This window comes from Cyanistes caeruleus, chromosome 20, assembly GCF_971803275.1.
Source record: "Cyanistes caeruleus chromosome 20, bCyaCae1.hap1.1, whole genome shotgun sequence".
NCBI classification, from domain to species: Eukaryota; Metazoa; Chordata; class Aves; order Passeriformes; family Paridae; genus Cyanistes; species Cyanistes caeruleus.
This window is the reverse complement of record NC_141720.1, coordinates 6122343-6141200: the sequence shown is the minus strand read 5'-3', so window position 1 is coordinate 6141200 and position 18858 is coordinate 6122343. Positions and strand designations below refer to the sequence as shown.

Genomic DNA, 18858 nt, shown 5'->3' with positions numbered 1-18858 from the left:
GCTTGGTCTAAGACCGCTTTATTTTCTGAACATTTTTAAATCATACTTTCATGAGCATAACCCATTTTTTATGTGCATATCATGGGGTTAGAGATGTTCATGTATGAAACAATTCAGCTTTTTCAGAACCAATCTTTAGACAATGTAATGAACACATAGATCCAGGTAGTGAAATGATGCAGGAAATAGCATTTGTATGACATTGAATCTTTCTCCCCCTTCCAGTTCAAAAATGGGGGACTCAGAGTGTAATTGAAAATGTTCAGAGGAGAACTTGTTGCATTTGGAGGTGGTTGCAGGACAGGCAGAGCCCTCTAGCTGTTCTTAAATCTGAGAGCTGTGAGAGTGCACTCAAAATCCTGCGGATTCATGTTGTGTCCTTCAGAAATTTGTCTTTTATTGGCAAGGAAAAGAAAAGTTTCAAGGAGAAAGGTACTGAATGTGAATTGTTCTGCAGTGCTGTGGAGATGTGTGAGCAGGTATTTTAAAAGCAAGATTTTTCTTTGCAGTGGTAGAGATCCTTTGCAAATGTTTTGTAGTTCTGTGTTTAAGAAGAAAAAGATGAGTGTTATTTCTAAAAAGCTAGTTTATATTGTGAAAGAGTTGCATCTGTTTTCCTCTTTTTCTTCTTCCTAAAGTGAGAATGTTTAGTCCCTAGAGAGGAGAAACAGGCACAATTTTTAAAAGCAAGCCCAGGTTTCAAGAGAGTTAGACTTGAGAAGAAGCCCTTGATTTGTCATCTTACTTGCCCTAATGCATAACTTGCTCCTCATACCCATTTCACCCATGTGCTTTTGTCCCTATTGTCTTCCACCAAGCAATAGATCTGAAATACCACATATTAATTCCCTGACTGGTTGTAATTTGAATCAGGTGCCACAGGTAGCAGAGGTCTGACACAGACACAGTACTGCAGTGGTGTGTATTTTAATATATATATATATATATATATATATATGTTTTTTCTTCTCCAGTTGCAGTACCATGCTGGGCTGGCATCTGGCCTTTTGAATCAGCAGTCTCTGAAACGTTCGGCCAACCAGATGGGAGTATCTGCAAAGCGCAGACCAAAAGCCCAGCCAACAACTCTTGTCCTGCCTCCTCAGTAAGTAATGGAATATTTGGAAGAGTTTCCATGCTGGGGGTGGAGTATTTCTTATTAACTTATTGGTCTTTTGGTTTAATTTTCAATTATCATACTAAGCAACTTCGTGCTTGCATTTTTGTTCCGTACACATTCTCTTTGTAGCAGGTCATTAAAAAACTTTTTGCAACACAAGCTTGTCATTGAGGAATGATGTTCACCTGATTGTTGTGACTTGAAGCTTCAAGTAGGACTTTTCTGAAGGTCCTAAAAGACTGAAGGCAGAAAGTCTTTGGTGTGAGTACTTTCTCGGCAAATGTCTGTTCCGAGTCCATCTGTTCACCATATGTTGATTTTGCATCGGATCTAAACCTCTTTTACAGGTGACAAGCAATTATGAGGACACTTAGAAACTGTTTGAGGACAGAGAGTATCAACACTTTAAGCAGCCTGTGTGTAGTGATGCCAGAAACACAGAGATGTACACAACAAGGCTTATAAATTAATAAACCGCCTGAAATATATTTAGTTACATGTAAGAAAATTATTATTATGTAGAAAATGAAGTGCTAAGCAATTGTTCATTGTGCTGAGCATGCTTGTAGCTTGTGGAAAATGCCTGCTTTTCTTCACAAAACAAGAGTCACTGATGTATAAACACTGTGCTACCAAAAACCTTGTAGCTGCAATAGTAAAAGTCCCTGTTGTCACCAGATTTCACAGGTCAGTGTGTAGAGGGTTTTTTTCTTAAAGGAAATGTGAAAAAAAATCAAGAGGCAATAGAGCTTTCCCCTTGTATATTAACTTTAAAGTGCTGGTAATTCAAGAATCCATAAAGTGCTCTATTGTTTTACCAATATATCAGACCAAGGAGAATGGTTTGAAGGGGGCTCTAGCAGTAGTTGGAAAACCAGATGTTTTTTTCTCTGAAATGTGTGGTGGAACAGGGGTATCTTGTAACAAACTAGCTGGTTAGTTTTCCTAACTACTACTATTGGGGTATCTGGAGCTTCAAATGGACTTCCTTCTCCAGAAGTCTATGAACTGGAATATTGTTACAGCAGTTAACACAGTTTTTTCAGAGGTCTTAAAGTATTTTGGTGGGTTTTTGTTTTATATCTTAATCATGACATCTCTAGTTACTAGAAATACGTATAAAGAACTAACTTCTACTTTTGCATAGAAAAATCTGCTCCTTAACAGTTACAGTATAAATCTTAATGTGAGATACATAATATGCATATTTAAAAGTATTATATGTCTTGTTATCTGTAGATGATTTTCCTTCAGTGGTGCATTTACCTAGGATCTGCAGATAGACTGAAATTTTAGTGTGGTAGCTAAACTTTAGGCAGTAGTTGAATTATGTTTCAATATCTTATTACCACTTGCAGCATTATTCACAGGGAAAATGTATTTCTGCTGAGCTGGCCCTTTATCTGTCACAGGTTTCCTCCTCTCTGGCTTCTCTTTGACCTTTCCATATTTGTTCTTCTTTGCTATCTTGGTGTGTCTTAAGAGAATGATAGTGATATTAAGGCAAATGAAATACCTGTTGGGCTCAATATCTTGTTTCCAATACAGGTCAGAAGCGGATTATTAAAAGACTTAGAAAATAGGCTTATGAGAAATATTTTTTTTAAAAAAAAGGTGTGACAAATTGATTTTAATATCTTGATTTTCCTGTAGTTTCATGCAAATAGTGATGAATCATGCAGTGGAGTTTTTTTCCCCTTTATTCTTTATAAAATGCAAAAGAAGAAAACATCCAGATGCAAAACTACAGATCTCCTTGAAAGGGCATCCTGCATCCTAATATTCCCATGGCAATTCAAGGATATTTTTTTTTCCAGCTTTATTAATTCATCTATTTTTGCTTTGATGTATGCTATAAAAATTAAGTTCTGTGGTAAGTCATTGGGCTGAGTAACAATGAGTCAAGTGTTTATTAAATGTTGTTCAGAGCAACTATATTATCTAGATCTTTTCTTAAACAGAAGTAGTTGAAATCAGCTGTATGCCAAAATGTCTCATTTCAGAACAGGTTGGAGTGAATATCAATGCTGCAGTAAATCCTTTCTGCCAGCAAAGGAACACAGGAAACACTTGCTCAGGAAGTATCAGAGGTGATGATTTGGGCAAAGAATCTCCTAAAGCAAATTTATTCTTATGCAGATTTTGCACATGGCAAGTTTGCTAGTAAACATGTCTATATTTTAGTTAAAGGTAGTATTAGAGGGCATCTGTTGATTTATAGTCCTGCTCCATGAAGAAACTGCATGAGTAACTTTTGCTATTGCACTGATTATGCACATGTTCTCTATGGCAGTGGTGAGAGCTGAGCAATTTTCTTGTTCATCCAGGTCTTTGATCTGTGCTGCTGGGGTGAGATTTGCATGGTATTCCACAAACTAAACATACCCAAATGGTGTGTCTTCTCATAAAGGGGGTGATACAGCAGAAAAATCAAGTTTTGTTCAGTTCACTGTTCACTTAAGCCTTCAGTCTCTGTTCCTGCTCTGCTTTTTTCTTTCCCCTCCAAAATGCCTTTTTTTTAAAGAAACCAATCAAACAAAGTAAACCCAAGCCTTGGAGGCTCAGCCATCTCTTCCTATTTTATGCTCGCAGAAGGAGCTGGAAGAAAGGGTTTTGCTAATGGCAAAAGTGATTCTTGGTGGGTCCTCACCCCTTTTCCTCCCCAGCCTTAAGCTGCCTTCTGATGTGCTCTGATTTGGAGGCGAGAACCTCTAATCCTTCACTAGTAAATACCTGAAACAGCAGCAGTTTTGAATCCAAAAGGTGGTTTTGAAAATGGAAGTTTTCTGCCCTATGCATCAGCTATGAGGAAAACCTGCATTTTCTCCCTGTTTGTTATTTGAGGACTTCTAAGGGTGCTGAGCAGTTTTGACGAGAGGCCTTTTGGCATTCGGTTTTGCTTTTCAGTATTGGTTTTCCCTGGCTCTGAAAGCGCAGAAAGGAAGGCTGGATTGATGTGTGTCTCATTCCCAGCCAAATGATCTGGGTGAGAAAATGACTAACTGCTGGCTGCTTTCTCTGCCTGCTTTGTCCCTCCTTCTGTCTTCTATTAACAAGACATCTCCTGTACGTGCTAATGGATGCGTTCCCTCACATGCCTCTCATCTGGCTGCGGGTTCCTTCCTTCTGTTACGGAATCTCAGGCAGTGTTTGCTCAAGTGCTGAGAGCTGTCAGCTCCTCTGAGTGCCTGGGGATGTGTCTACATGCAGCCCTGCTGAAAGCCAGGGTGGCTGTTCCTGCTTGGGAATCAATAAATAAAGACAATAAGAAATGATGGCATAGCTTTTCTTTTCCTCTTGAAATGTAGTAATTGGCGCAGTTAATTAATCTCGTATTATTTTGCTTGGCGCCACGTGTCAAAAGCAAATTTGCAGTTATGAAATTGTCTCTGAGACCATGAGGGAGCAGCACTCTTAGGGAGTGCTGAGAGTAGGGAGTCCTCAGGGTAATTCCTGCTGCTGGACCACCCTGCTGGCATCCCAGAGAATCTGGTGTGTCACTGTCCAACTGGAAAACAACAGCAGTGAGCCATGGTGAGCTGGAGAAGGAAGAAAAGAGGAAGCCCAGGATGCTGTCTGTATTCTTGCAGTGGAGTTCAGTGGCACACACAAGAATCAAGTCAGTTTTAATGGGAATTTTTAGGGGTCTCAGTTGGAAACCCTGTGATTTTGATAGCTCTGTTGTGTGGGGCTTTCTCAGTGCTCCCAGATTAATCGTCTGTCTTCTCTGTCAGGAAGAAAATTGCCAGAGCAAGAACTTGATCACCACAAAAAGTACTCAGACTCTTGCCCTTTATGGTGCCTTTTAGGGTCATTTGTTGTCACTTTGTGGTTTTAGAGAAATAATCACACTATAAACAATAAAGAAGTGGAAATCTTGTTCTTGTTTGACAACTTCAGGCTCAATGAACAGAGAGGTTTGGGTGAAAGAGAGTCCAGCTTCTTTGTTTTAAGGCTGTTCAACTTGTCATGTAAATCTCTTGTGCTCTGATGTATGCCCTAACTTGACAGTGAAAATACTGCAATAGATTGAGTAAAAATCTCTGTAAATTTGTACTCTATTGTTAGGAGCACACCAACAAAATTACTTTTCCTTATTTTTTATTTTTAATGAAGGAAAAGGCAGTGCTGCCCATGATACTGTTCTTGATGAATGAGCAAAAAAAAATATCTGTGGAAGTAACTTTTCTTTTAGGAGATAATAAAGACTTGAGGATATAGAGTCTCTGGATGTTTCTACACCTGGATGAGATGGAGGAGGTCTCTGATCTGCTTTCTACACCTCAGAATTCATCTGGATGATTCTTCTAGAAAAGGATATATTCAAAAGAAGTCTATACATTCTACATCTTTTAGAACTGCATTAACTAAAGATGCTCCATAGTGAGAGTATTCCATAAAAGTTATTATCCTGGCTCAGTAGGTATTTGTTCATCTGGATTTGGAACAGAACTGTACAGATATCCCAAACTCTGTTTATTGGAGCTTGATTCAATACCAGCATAGTCAAAGTGTTCTGTCATAGCATTAATGTCTTATCTGTTTAAAGGTCCTGTCTTATAATTAGTACTGTCAGATTCTATTGGCTTTGGTCAAGAGCTTTTTTCAGGACACTCAAATTGACTTTTAGAGAGGGATTTAGTATTAAATAAAAAAGTTGCTGTTTTTAACAGCTTTTACATATACATATATATATATATAAACTATACACCCAGTCATCAGATGTGCCAGAATAAATTATTTAGAACTTAACTTGTATAATTTATCATTTTTGCATTAAGGAAAAATCCTGAGCCCTTTGCCAAGAATTTTTTGGAGGAAAGCATTTTTTCAGCATTTTGTTTTATAAACAGTATGTAATTGCTTCCTAAATTCAGGGATTTTCAGTATATAAGAAGGAGACAGGTTTTTCTAAAGGTAATGACAAAACATGCTTAAGCCAATAAATTTTCAGAAGTTTTGTAATTTTCAAGAGAACTTATTTAAAGGGCTTGTTAGTGTTTTCCAACCTAAATTCCATGATGAATCTGATTCAGTTCAGTGTGACACCAGGTGTAGGGGTGGGGTTATTTAACAGCCAGTGTTATTATTGCAGTAATTCAGTATCAGGAGCTGCACTCCAAGCTTTGGGCCTCCTGGAGTATTCAAGAGTAGAAGAGTGAAGTGTGTGACTGTATTTTCTGTTTTGAGAAAAGTCATCAGAAGTTCTTTGTGCAGTTCTGAAATTCTTCTTTGCCTGTACTGGCAAAGCTGCATTAAGTATCAATATTCATTAAATACCACAGAGATGATAATGTAATAAAGAATAATCCTCGGGCCCACATCTGTACTTCTCTCCAGAAGAGCTGAGGTTGAGAATATAATTAAAGATTAAAACTCTGTTTGCATTCTGGAACATGGAGATATCTTTTTGTACATGATGGGGAATTGTATTAATAAGGAAGAGATCAGTTTCCAATAACTTTCAAGACTGGGAGCTCATTTCATATCCTTGTTCAAGTTTCTCATGGAATTCTTTAGCTTGATTTTAGCAAGGCAGTGCAACAGGAACTGTAAAAGAACATGTTGCTGAAACATGTGACCCTTTTGCTCCACAAATTAATCCCCTTTTATATGAAAGGAAAAAAGATTTAAAACTAGTTCTTTATATTGTAAGACAATAATATTTACAAGAATAAATTTAATGACTTTGCAGCCGTGTACTGTGTCACTCGACAATTAATTTTAATATTTGATGTCTTGTGCACACAAGTTTGAATCACATCTTTGGGCTGTTTTCTTTTTATTTTTAATAAATTGTTGAACTTCTGTTGCAGAGCTCTTTTGTGAAGCTGTTTTGGTGGGAGTTGCAGTGTATTGCCATTTACCCCTGACTGCCACACTGATTTCAGTGTGTTGGGGCGTTGTGGAGCCAGGACTCTGGGATCCCAAAGCTGGGGAAGCATCTTCCTTAACTGAACCCATCCATGTAACAAATGATGAGGGACAGTTCAGGTGATGACACATTATTAACCTGTCTTGAACTGAGCTTTCCAAGGGAACAGCTCTTGGTCCTTTCTGGATTTCAGATGTGACACAAATGAGTTATCCAGTTCTTGTCATTTGGTTAGAGATGATTCTAAGCTTTTAAAGACAGATATTTTTTGTTCCCAGTTGCCCATGTCAGCAGCAGGGACAAATGTTTCAGAGCTCTGTGACTGGCTGTTGCTTTGTCCTGCTGCTTTGGGTGTGTTTTGTTTAAATGTGGTGGTGGGGAAGCAGTCTGATATTAAATGTAATGGCAGTCTGTCTCAGTTATGTGGTATTTACTGTTGAGCACTCAGTATAATGTAGCTGGAAAGAAAAAACTCCACAGTACAGTTTTGATTCATGAAGGGCTTTATTAGGCAACTCCAGTGAGATCAAATGCAGTAACATACCAGGGATATAACAACGGTCATCTCAGTGCTTGTAGCCAAAGGTACCGTACCCAACTCTGCTCCAAAAAAGACAGAAGGGAGATAATCCAGTTGAAATTTTATTTCAGTGTAACAGGTAAATTTTAGAATAGGTGTTCTTAAATTGCTTGATATCTCTTTTGTTTTCAGTGCTGTTCCCTTGGGTTATGTATCATGTTAACTTTGGGACTTTACAGATGCTTTGTAACCTGTGTAGATACCAGATACAGAACATGAACTTTGCTGCTCTGTGCATCTTTAGAAATACAATTCTTTTAAACATTTTAATCTTGATTTAATCTTCTAATATGTTGATATATCTGGCAGCAGGGGTTTCTGCAGTAATCTTCTTTGTTTTGTTATGCCAAATCAATGTTGGTTTTTTGTTGGTTTTTTTTGGGCTGTAGTTATGTGCTGAATTTAATTTCATTCCATTAAGTACTATACAGCTGCATATTTTCTTACAAAGTAATTACAAAAAACCAGCAGGCATTGATCAACACAGATTATCCAAAGGAAATACTTTGACTGAAACTAAATGTTCCTCATGATATTCATTAACAGGAGAATAATTTCTATCCATATAATACAAAAGGATCTTGGATGTTGCTTTATCCATAGTAAATTACTGAAATATGCATTAAAGAATCACCGAATGGTTTGGGTTGGAGGGACCTGAAAGCTCATCCTATTCCTTCCCCTGCCATGGGCAGGGACACCTTCCACTATCCCAGGCTGCTCCAAGCACTGTCCAGCCTGGCCCTGGACACTTCCAGGGATCCAGGGACAGCCACAGCTCTTCTGGGTGGGAAACATTGGTTAGGAGGTAAAACTTCACGGTGTATTGTAATGTGGAGGAAAAATCTATTCTATTTATTCAATTTTCAACAGCTCTTACAACCAGGTACTCTGGAAAGAGAGTGCATGCAATTAAGATTTCACAATTTCTTTCCTGTGTGTGGAGCTTTTTTCATGAGTGTGTTGTGAGCCACTGTGGACTGATGTGATGAGCTCTGTGCACGTGCCTATCGTAGAAACATGAGCCAAAAAGCACCTGGGACTGGTGGCTGTTGATATTTTGTTGTTATATTCCACAAATAATCCCCCAAACAGGATTGTTGTGAGTGTGATGTGGAGCCCTGTGTGACCGAGCAAAGCAATTTGAAATCATTCTCATCTACTCAGGGGAAGATTAAGTGGAACACTGTATTTGGGAAGTGAAAAAGATGAATCCTTTTGGAGACTGAGCTGTGGAGCAGTGTTGATCTGCTGTTTCCAAAACATGCACAGATCCAGAGCAGCAGACCCTTAGCGAGTTTAGAATTACTGGGGACCCCAGCTCTGTTGTAAAAGAGCAAATTTCCAGCTCTTTGATGTATGTTTGCCTTAAAGGTAATGTTTGTTTGAGACCATGCCTTTAAAAGGTGGCAATTAATTGAAAGTTGTTCAGTCCCAATCATCAGAAGATGCCCTTGCAGCATTTCCAGCAGAACATTAATATTGCACTGAAGGGAATCCCTGTACTTGTAGTAAAAAAGAAAGTCAAGGATGAAGATTTTAATGTGTAATTAAAGACTGCAAATACTAGTTTAACTGCTTGTTTCTGTGTCAAAAAAAAGTTAAAAAGAACAAACTACGTGTGGTTGAACTAATTAAAACAGTGAAGAACAGGCTAGATAAGAGAGGAAATTTGTGCAAACCTAATAATGATATCAAAGCTTTTGCCAAAGCTGTGATTTTATAATAAGATTCCATTTTTTATTTTTTTTTTTAAGCTTTGCTGTTTGGGAAGTGGAGATTCGAGGCTGCTTTACTGCAGCAGACAATCAATCTGAAAAGAATAAATTAAAACTACCTCTTGCCAAATTCAAAAATGTATTACAGCAAGTGTTTCCATCTGCATTGGTTGTATATTCCCTTGTCAGAGATGAGGAGCAGGAAGAGCAGAGCTGGAATAATGTGGAATAATAAGGTCTTTATATTTTGGTGTCTTAGCCAGACCAGCTTCATTGTACAATTGTATTGTGTAATGTGGTATAAGCCCACTGTGAATGTATTAATTAATGACTTTATTTCTGTATCTCTACAAAGTAACCTGAGAGGAAAACTAAACAGCTACACTGGGAGGGGGGGATAAAAGTGCTTTCAAATGGGAACCCTGTACCATTGAGGAGAAGGAAGCTTTAGGTCTGTATCACAGTAAAATACTCCAAAAATGCAAATCGTACCTGGAAATAAAGACAGTTAAAGCCCCCTGTAGTTTCAGCAGTAACTCTACAAAGGGTGAAGTTTTCCCAGCTGATGAACTGCACCATGGAGGTGTCCTTGGAGCTCAGGGGGCTGTTGTGGGACCCTGGTGGTGCCAGGCTCTGGCCGTGCTCCTGACCACATGCAGGGTCTGAGAGGATGCCTGACTGTCCTTTCTAACTACAGAGGAGAACTGCTTTGCTCTGCTTTCTTTACCTGCTGTTAAAAATAACTGTTATTACTTTTTAATTTCACTTTAGGGCATTCTCTGGGTATTTGTGTGTTTACAAGGAACCCTATGGATGGGCTAAATGAAAAAAGCTTGGGGTTGCAAATTCCAGCTGATGACTTCATAGTTGTCTTTTCTAAGTATAATCTTCACTTATGATGATTTGAAGTATTTTGGTACACTTACTTTCTAGTCCCATTTTCCCAACACACAGTGGGAAAAAAGAAATAAAATGGAACCATTAGAAGTTTTACTGGGTGAAGTGACTCAGTTTTCATCTCTTTATAGATGCTGCTCTATTATTATTTCCATTCTTGGTGGGTTCATTTTGGAAAGCACTTGTTCTGTGTTGTGTAGGTTTTACCTACACAGGAGTAACACCATCCTTTCAATTTCATTGATATTACTCAGCAGTATGTGTATGTTATTGTGAAAATAAGTGTATTAATAGTGTGATGCACATTGCTAATTGACATAGATACATTCACCTCATTATTTGTGTATTTACCTGATTCATACCTTTTCATGGGTAACACAGGGAGTAAAAACTGGACAGGGAGGACCTTGTTAACACTGGAGACTTGGGTTTGGCATTTTCCCGTGGCTGCACACCGTGTCTTTATTGTCTGTGAGTCATGGCCAGGGGAATCCTGTAGTAAGCCCTCTAATTTTAGCAGCCAAAAGCACCTCCATGCAGCAAGTTTTGCATTGAAATTAAATTTATGCTTTAGTGTTGCTCAAGATTCTTCTTTGAAAGGCAGTTTTGGGAACAAAAGTAAGAGTTTGGCACAGAATTTGTGGTAGTGAATCACTTACTTAACATTTGCTGAGCTTACCTGGAATGGAATGAAAAGAAATAAAGATTGTATTCTGTGTATGATCATTATGCTCCACTGTTGCCTGTAGTGCTTTGACTCCATCCCTCACAAAACATGATTGTGGAATAGTGTTCAGCCTTTTCATTCTGTGCCACCTGTGTTTGAAAGCACATAAAGATACAGAGACTCTTAAACAAGTTCTTGCAGAGCAAATTACTGTTTTGTTGAGTTGTTCCGTGCCTCAGTTTCCCCATGGGAATGGTGAGAATTTTACCATCTGGAAGCTGTGCAGGAATGCTGGGAGTGGATGGAGCAAGAAGGCATTAAACACAAAGCAGATGCCTTCATCCAGGGAAAGAGTCTGGACTTTTTCCTTTTCTTTTTGGTTGTTCAGCACCAGGTAAGATTTTTAAAAATCCAGAGTCTGGGAATGACACGTTGTGAGGAATGAAGCAGTGACCAGATAATTCCTACTTACAAGGCCTGATGGGAAGCTCTCAGTATCCACTGCCAGCATTCGTTGTGATAAATGAGTGGTGATGTATTATCCTGTATCCTTTGTGTTCTTGCCTTTAGGTGCTCATTTCAGTGATGGAAGACAAAGTGCCAACACATGAAATAATTCCACACAAGCCTGGCTGGAGCCTGTCAGTCTGTGTCAAGCTGCCTAAACTTCTGTGGCCTCTAAATTGTTGAACTCTTTTGCTGATTGTTGTATTCAGTGCTTGGCATTCAAATCAAATGTGCTCTAGGAGTGGCAAAAAAATACCCTAAGGTTTTGATGTGTTTTAAGTCAGAATATAATATCTGTGTCCAAAATAGCCCTGTAAAGCTGAGCTCCCCTGAAGCCAAAACCCAGGCTTTTCCACTTCCCTATTTTACATGCAGAACCTTCTTTCATTTTAGCTTTTGCATTTTGACAGTTGCTCAGCAAAGATGATGCCTCTGCTCATGACAGATTTGTGTGTGCCGTGTAGACAGGTCTTGAAAAGAGCTGAAAGCCCAATTCTTGTGAACCCTTGAGAAGGATGGTTTGAGGGCGGTGGCTGATGGAAGGAGAAAACAGATATTTTTGAAGGAACTACATTAAGTAATAATGTAGATTATAGTAGCCTGCTTAAAAATCCCACAGTGAGAAGCTGAGTTAATTGAAAGGAGTGCTACAAGGAGGAGTGCTTGGCATTTAAAGTAATAGTTGTGTGATTTTTTTAAAAATCTGAAATTTGGCTTAAAACAGTTTCTATGTTGATGCTTCCATGATCTTTTGTAGTCTGAAAGTTGTTCTTCAATTAGACAAAAGGTTCCTCCTTCAACAACCTGGTTTTACAGCATAGTAGATGATAAGCAAATTTAATACTTTCTAATCTTAGGTATTCCTAAGGAAGTGAAATGGATTTTTTGACATGACAGAGCAATGGTGGCTCTTGTATCCCTCTTGTAAAATGAGCTTGTGGACAGAAAATGCCAGGTAGAACTATTTTAACATGTGATTATGCTTTTAAAATGAAAATTTATTTTCAGAGCAAAGATAACAACTTTAACACCACAGACAGAAAATCAATTATAATTTTTGCTAGTACAACTAAAATATTATCTGCTGCTGCTAATTTCTTTTTGTTGTTCCACAATTGCTGTCTTCCCTCAGTTTTTTATTAAGTCATCGATAGGGATAAGAATTCTGATATTGAAGCCTGAATGTTGTAATATCCTTCTTTCTGTCCTGCTCTTTTGCATCTTCCAGCAGTGCCATGATTGAATCATCTGTTTCTGTGCTGGTATGTATTAAAGCCAGTTAATTTTTAGTGTCTTAAGCATCACCCTCCACCAAAAAGCTCTTCGTGCCAGTGAATAGTTTGCTTTGGCATTAATTGCTTTGGTAAAGTGTCAGTAAATAAATACTGGTTCTTAAAGTTCTGCATTTTGCAAACCTCTCAAATACCTTCTGCTGAAATTCTCAAGATATCTTAAAATGCTGATGGGAAGAAAGTACACGGAGAACTTGGTTATTGGATGGTCCTTAGATTTCAGGTTGTTTCAAATATTTCCTTATCTCTTACCCTGCTCTGATTTGTTTTGGAGAGTTTCAAGGATGAAGTTGTTTTCTCTCATATAAGGTCTCTCCACAGTTGACTCCTATTGTTTTCAGATCCTAAATAAATAGTTCATTCCCATCTCCTGAGTGTGGAGGAGAGGATGTACTGAGAGGAGTTCAGCTCTGAGTGAGCAGAGCCTTTCCAGGTGTCAGTGAGCAGTAACTGCTGTAGTACTGGGTAATGTTTCTACACATATGTACTTTGGGTTTCTTTTTTAAACCCTTGAAAAGAATAAAATGAGAGATTGTTTTTATTGTTGTTTCCCATGTTTGTTTTGTTTTGGGGATTTTTAGTGGTAGCTGACTTCTCACCACTTGACTCAGCTGGTGGGATGGGATGTAGGACAGCAGTCAGAGCAGGGAATTTCTTAGTGGTGGATGTAATTTAATTTCTTTTGTTCTCAGTTAAGCTTTCTCTTCCAGTTTTCCCATCATCCTTTTCAGAGTTGTTTGCAATGTTTGTCTCATTGTGTCTTTTGCCAAATTGCCAAAGGAGGCAAATATTTTGTCTCCTTTTTTAAAATGCCAATGAAGTGCTCTTAAGAATGGGTGCCATTAGATGAGTGCCAGTGCAGTTTATGTTTTGAATCTAGGAATCAAGTTTATGTTTTGAATCGAGGAAACTTGATGATTGCAATTAGGCAAAAAATTAAAATAATTAAATGGTGGAAGAAAAATCAAATACAGAAATGCATGTCTGTGCACTGAGTAGTGAATGCAAAGTGAGCATGGATGAGGAACTCCCTTAAAACTTTATCTACAAATTCACTGATGTTTGGGAGTGTAACTGCAGGAAGATCTTTGGAGCCAATAACTACCAGTGTAATATTTTATCTCTTTCTGTAGGGCATCAGTTTCTGCTGGTTGACTCACAGTAGCTATGTGGGAGCTAATTAATCATATAATTTTCTGTCATGTTACTGGGTGAACCTGTATCCTGGTAGCAGCATGAATTTGAGATAATGGTTTCCTAATGACTGAGGCAGCCCTAATAGCTCTGGCCCTCATGCTTGACTTCAACATTCCTTTGGTGGCTTTTAGAAAAATCTTTGATATGAGGTTACCCTTAATGAACATTCTGTCTGCTAATACAGGTCATTTGTAGCTGTGTGGATCAGTACAGCCAAACCCCTTTCTCTTATCCAGTATATTTTTAATTAAAACAGCATATTAATAATAATGTGTTGATATATAATGTACATGTATTTGAATATTCCTGCAAGTTTTACTCTGTGATGAAGAAAATTTGGGTTGTTTTGTTGGGTTTTTCTAATTTTTAATTGGGTATGGGTTTTCAGATCTTTTCCTAGGAAATGATAGAGCTCTGTATTGGGTGGAATACTTCAGCAGGTTTCCCAGAGAGTTTTTAATCAGAAAATTATTGAACTCTTTCACAAGAAACCTTTAAGCTTGGACACTGTAACTGTGTAATGTAACAGCTATCTTGAGAAAAGGAAAAATAGAAATGGGGAGTTTAAAACAGAAAGAAAACAAAAGTAACCTTGCCTTAAAAGACATTGTCATTTATCTCCATATTTAAAATTTTGTGTGTGTGCAGAGTGTAAAAATCTAATTAAATCTTCTCATGGCACTTATTCAGAGCTGACCCTCTCTTCATTGGAGCATCTTATTAGAATAATAAACCACTCCCTGCTGAGAGCCACTGGCATTGACAGACAGGCCAGACCCTGGGGCTGCTGATCAAAAAGAGTTCAGCAGGCTCCTGTTGTCTGCAGGGTCTGCAGGAAATGTTTTCTTGGCCCTTCTCTAGCAGCACTTTAGAGATGTTTGGCAGAGTACAGACCCTGACTTTTGACCAAGTACAGACCCAGGTTCAGGTGGATTATTTCATACCACTCAGTCACATTACAGTGGACAGGCTTTATTTTTTCTTTCTTTGCTTTTAAATAAAGGATTGTGAATGCATAGATGGTCCTTTTTTTTTTTTTTCCTTTTTTAATCTGTATCTATTTACTACTGGAAATTACCTGACAAGTTGGAATTTCTTTACTTTGAATAACCAGCTTGACATGACTTAAAGGAATTTGCTCTTCGAAATTTTGAGCTCAATGTTCGTGAAGAGGATCGAGAAACAAATTTAGGAACTAAGCTAGGCAGTGTTGATGATAATATTTGTGCTTACCTTGGGAGATCTTTCTTTGGATTTCACTTGGGCACTTTCCTCTCTTAGTCTACCTACATAAACAGAATCATATTAATTTTTATTAGGCTGAGCTTTTCTCCCAGATTGCACCAGACATGGTAGTTTTGCAGGGCTTATTCTACTTTAGATTTATTTGGCATTAATGCTAGATTAGGTTTGATTTTTTAGGGAAGCTCTGCAGGTGATGTCAGGTGATGCAGGTACAGGACTACACTTTTGGATTTCTGTATTTCTTACTCTGATTCTTGGCTCCAGCTCTCAGCCCCATGAAAGACTTTCAGCTCTAACTCAGAGGCTCCAACATTTCAAAAACCACAGTGAACTTAAAACCTGTGTGATCACTGCGGGGGCTGCACATGGAAATAACAAACGAGAGGAAATCTGATCACAAGAGTGGGGAAATGGCCAGAAAGGTGCAGTAAATTTCTGCTGTCACTTTGCTGCCGTGTCTGGACTGTGTTCACCAAGCCCAGGAGTTACTGCCATGATGAGCCCTTTAACCAACTTTCTTGTTCAAGGAGAGAGTTTTTCTCAGAGAACTTCCTCAAGGGAGTTCGCCCTCCTCCCCCACATTGACTTCCAACGGAAGCCACGCAATTAATTTCCATAAGCCCTATAAAAAAATCTCAACCTAAGGAACAGCTTGTCATGCTGGAGGAAGAAGTGATGAAAGCATATTTTTTATAAAATAGTGTTTGGAAGGGCTTCTCTCTCCTAAATGTTTGTACTGGGAGAGTCTTGAGTTTATAAATGCTTAATTGTACTTGTTATCTCCAGTTTTTCTACTGAAGTGTGAATATGACCTTGAAGGAGTCTTTTGATAAACCTCTGAGTTGTAAGATAGATTTTTATCTCTGTAGTATCACAGGCAGATCGAAGTACTTGGTCAGAGCATAATTCTGAAGAGCTAAAAACCAGGACTAATTAGAAATTCCCTCAAGAAGACTTAAAGTAAGTGATCACAGAAGTTGAAATGGGTAAAAGCTTGTGTAATAAATTACAGTGGGCTGTACAACATTTATATCTCATCTTTTTGCTTTTTTTCTTCACCTTTGCTTCCCTCTTAATTACAGAAGAACAAATTGATCTTCAGGATCCTCAAAGGCTGATATCAAGTATCCTAAGTACCCTTAGAACTAGTGATAGTAAGACTTGCCTGTTCCTACCACAATTTATAATTTGAACAAAGCTCTAGAGCTTGAAGTGGGTGATTATTTTGGAGTGGCTGTTTGAAGTCTATGGATGAGGCTTGAAATTTGAGTCTTCACTCGCTAATTCTGTGTATTTTTAGTCCCGTGTATGAAATGATCTGCTCTGCTCTCCAGAGGGTTAGATCCCTAATCCTCCCTTCCTCCCTGCCTCTGGAATTTGTGATGGCTTCACTAAGTTCTGGGAGCTGATGTGCCTGAGAGGAGTGATCGCTAAGATCTCTTCCTGCCAGCAGTGCCCATCACGGTCAAGCCCAGTCTGTGAAAAGGTCTGGACTGGGCACAGCATCCTGTGTTTCCTGTCCTGTGTTCCTGTTCATCAGTCACTGCACCCTAAGGTAAAATCTTGCTGCTTCCCTTAAATATAGAATAAATAATGGGTATCATGCATCATCTGTTTCTGTTCATAAAAGTAGGTAAGTACTGTAATTTTTGCTCTGTTGAGGGAGAAATAAAGCACAAAGAAAGAGAGTGAGAAGGCTTTGCTGTTGCAGTAAATCTTCAATAGCAAAGCTGAAAATAACACGTTATAAAATACTGGATTGTAGCTTGAGAAGGCTGAACTCGAGTTCAGTGCCAGTGTGGAGTAATGCATGGTGTCAGAGTCCCATCAGGTGGTCAGTGCACACAGGGGGGCCTTTCCCAGGTGGGAGACAGCCCTGCTCACTTCCCTTGGCAGTCTGGATGGGCAAGGAACCATCCCGAGCCCATTGCATTTCCTCGAGGCAGGACTGAACTCGATGCCTTCCTTTGAGGCTTTGTCAAAGCACTGTCTGGTGTTTACTGAAATCAGCTTATCCCTGTCCCTCACTCTGGGAGCGCAGGAGAGGGGATTTCACCTCACAGCACTGACCCAGCAACCCCAGGTGAACCCTCAGAGGGTGGGGGGCATTATCCAGCTTTGGAACATGGGGGACAGCTCTGTGTGTGTGCAAACACTGCTTTTCCTTTTTAAAGGACTCTGGCTTGAGTTTCTCCTGAGTTCTGACACTGCTCTGCTGTATGGAGATGTGTGTGCACGTGCAAATTTAGGCTGATGTGTGGGGCACAAATTGCTTGGAAAGCCAGAAATAATTCAAGAACCATCTTTGTAGATAAACACTAATGTAATAATTCTGATTCTTACCCAGGCCCCTGAAAATTACTCCTGTTAGCATTTATTGTTAATAATAACAATATTATTATTGTTGTGGTGCAACATTGTGTTTCATGAAGTGGAAATATACTTGGTTCTGAAATTATTTTACCACTGATGCTGAATGGTTAAGGGAGGGCTGGTTTTCCTCTCAAGGTGTGTATAAAGGAGTTAATGCTTTTCTTTTTCATAAAGCACAGACCAGTGCAGGCTCAGGCAGGATCCTGGTGATGACTGTAAAGTAGATGCATGCTTGTTTTATTAACTAGTTTTCACACATTCTAATATCCATATTCCTCTCATGATTACTGCTGTGAATTAAAGGCAATTCGAAGAGCATTCCACATAAGTACAAAGAAAGCTATTTCAATACTACAATAAAATATCCCTGGGAATTGGACTGCAAGGTCTCTATTTGTAACTTAAAGTTTTCCTTATTAAAGTTACACTTTTTAAGGTGATGCACTGAAATTCAGTGTTGTGAACAGATGCCTTTTTGCTCTGTCTTAAAAAACAAAGTATACATTGATAACATGTTTGCAGAGTGTGTTACAGAGCTGTTTGTTCATATTTAATGTAAATGTGCAGATGTCCAGAGACTGGATCTGGATTCAGCAGCAGGTTTGCATTCCAGAAGCTTTCAGCAGGAGAACCTGTGTTCATTTGTGCCATCACTGTCAGCTCAGACCTTTGAGGACATTCCAGGCAGGTCTGCACCACATCACTTAGCAGTGGACTCACGGTGGCACTGAAGAATTCTGAATTGTGTTTGCTGTATAAACAACACTGCTTAAGTAACAACATTTTACCATAAACCAATATTTTATAGTTGTAATAGAATGACCTCAGTGTGTGGCATTCCTGGCCCATGATGTGTCGTGCCAGCAGGAATTGTACTGGCACGCTGTGTGTGCAGCCACACGGGGAGTTGAATCATGAAACTGGTTTAGATTTAAACTAATACTTCTTTTATTTTTTCAAGCCAGCTCAGCTGTGAACTCCAGCTCCTCCAGCACAGCACAGCTGAGGGGGCTGAATGCTGTGCAGGAGGGGATGTGTCAGTGCCTTATGTCACTATTGCTGCTGAAGCCTGAAAATTGTTGAATCACAGCCTCAGGTTTCTAAATGTCTTTGTAAATCCAACCCTTAAACACTCTGTCTCGGCTTCTAGAGAACAGTCCAAATGATTCCACATGTGTCCTTAAGTGCTGTACCAGGTTTGGCCTTTTATGAGTGAGAAGTGCAGATGGTGAGTGTTTGATACAGCTCTGTGTGCATATGCTTTTGCAGCAGACCACCCTGTGTTTATATGTAAACACTGCTAGACTATTTAGGCACATAACTTAATCTTTTGCATCCATTTAGTAATAAAGCATAATTCCTCTATGACCAAAATAACATCCGTAGC

The 18858-nt window shown here is 38.9% G+C and overlaps 1 protein-coding gene across 1 annotated transcript in view; it reads left to right on the top strand.

Moving 5' to 3' along the window:
• Positions 1-18858, top strand: part of MED27 (mediator complex subunit 27) — an 84284-nt gene that overhangs the window by 32531 nt on the left and 32895 nt on the right. The window contains exon 4 of the mRNA XM_023938228.2: positions 975-1105. Coding sequence (XP_023793996.2) covers positions 975-1105 — 131 coding nt within the window. The remainder of the gene's footprint in view (positions 1-974; positions 1106-18858) is intronic.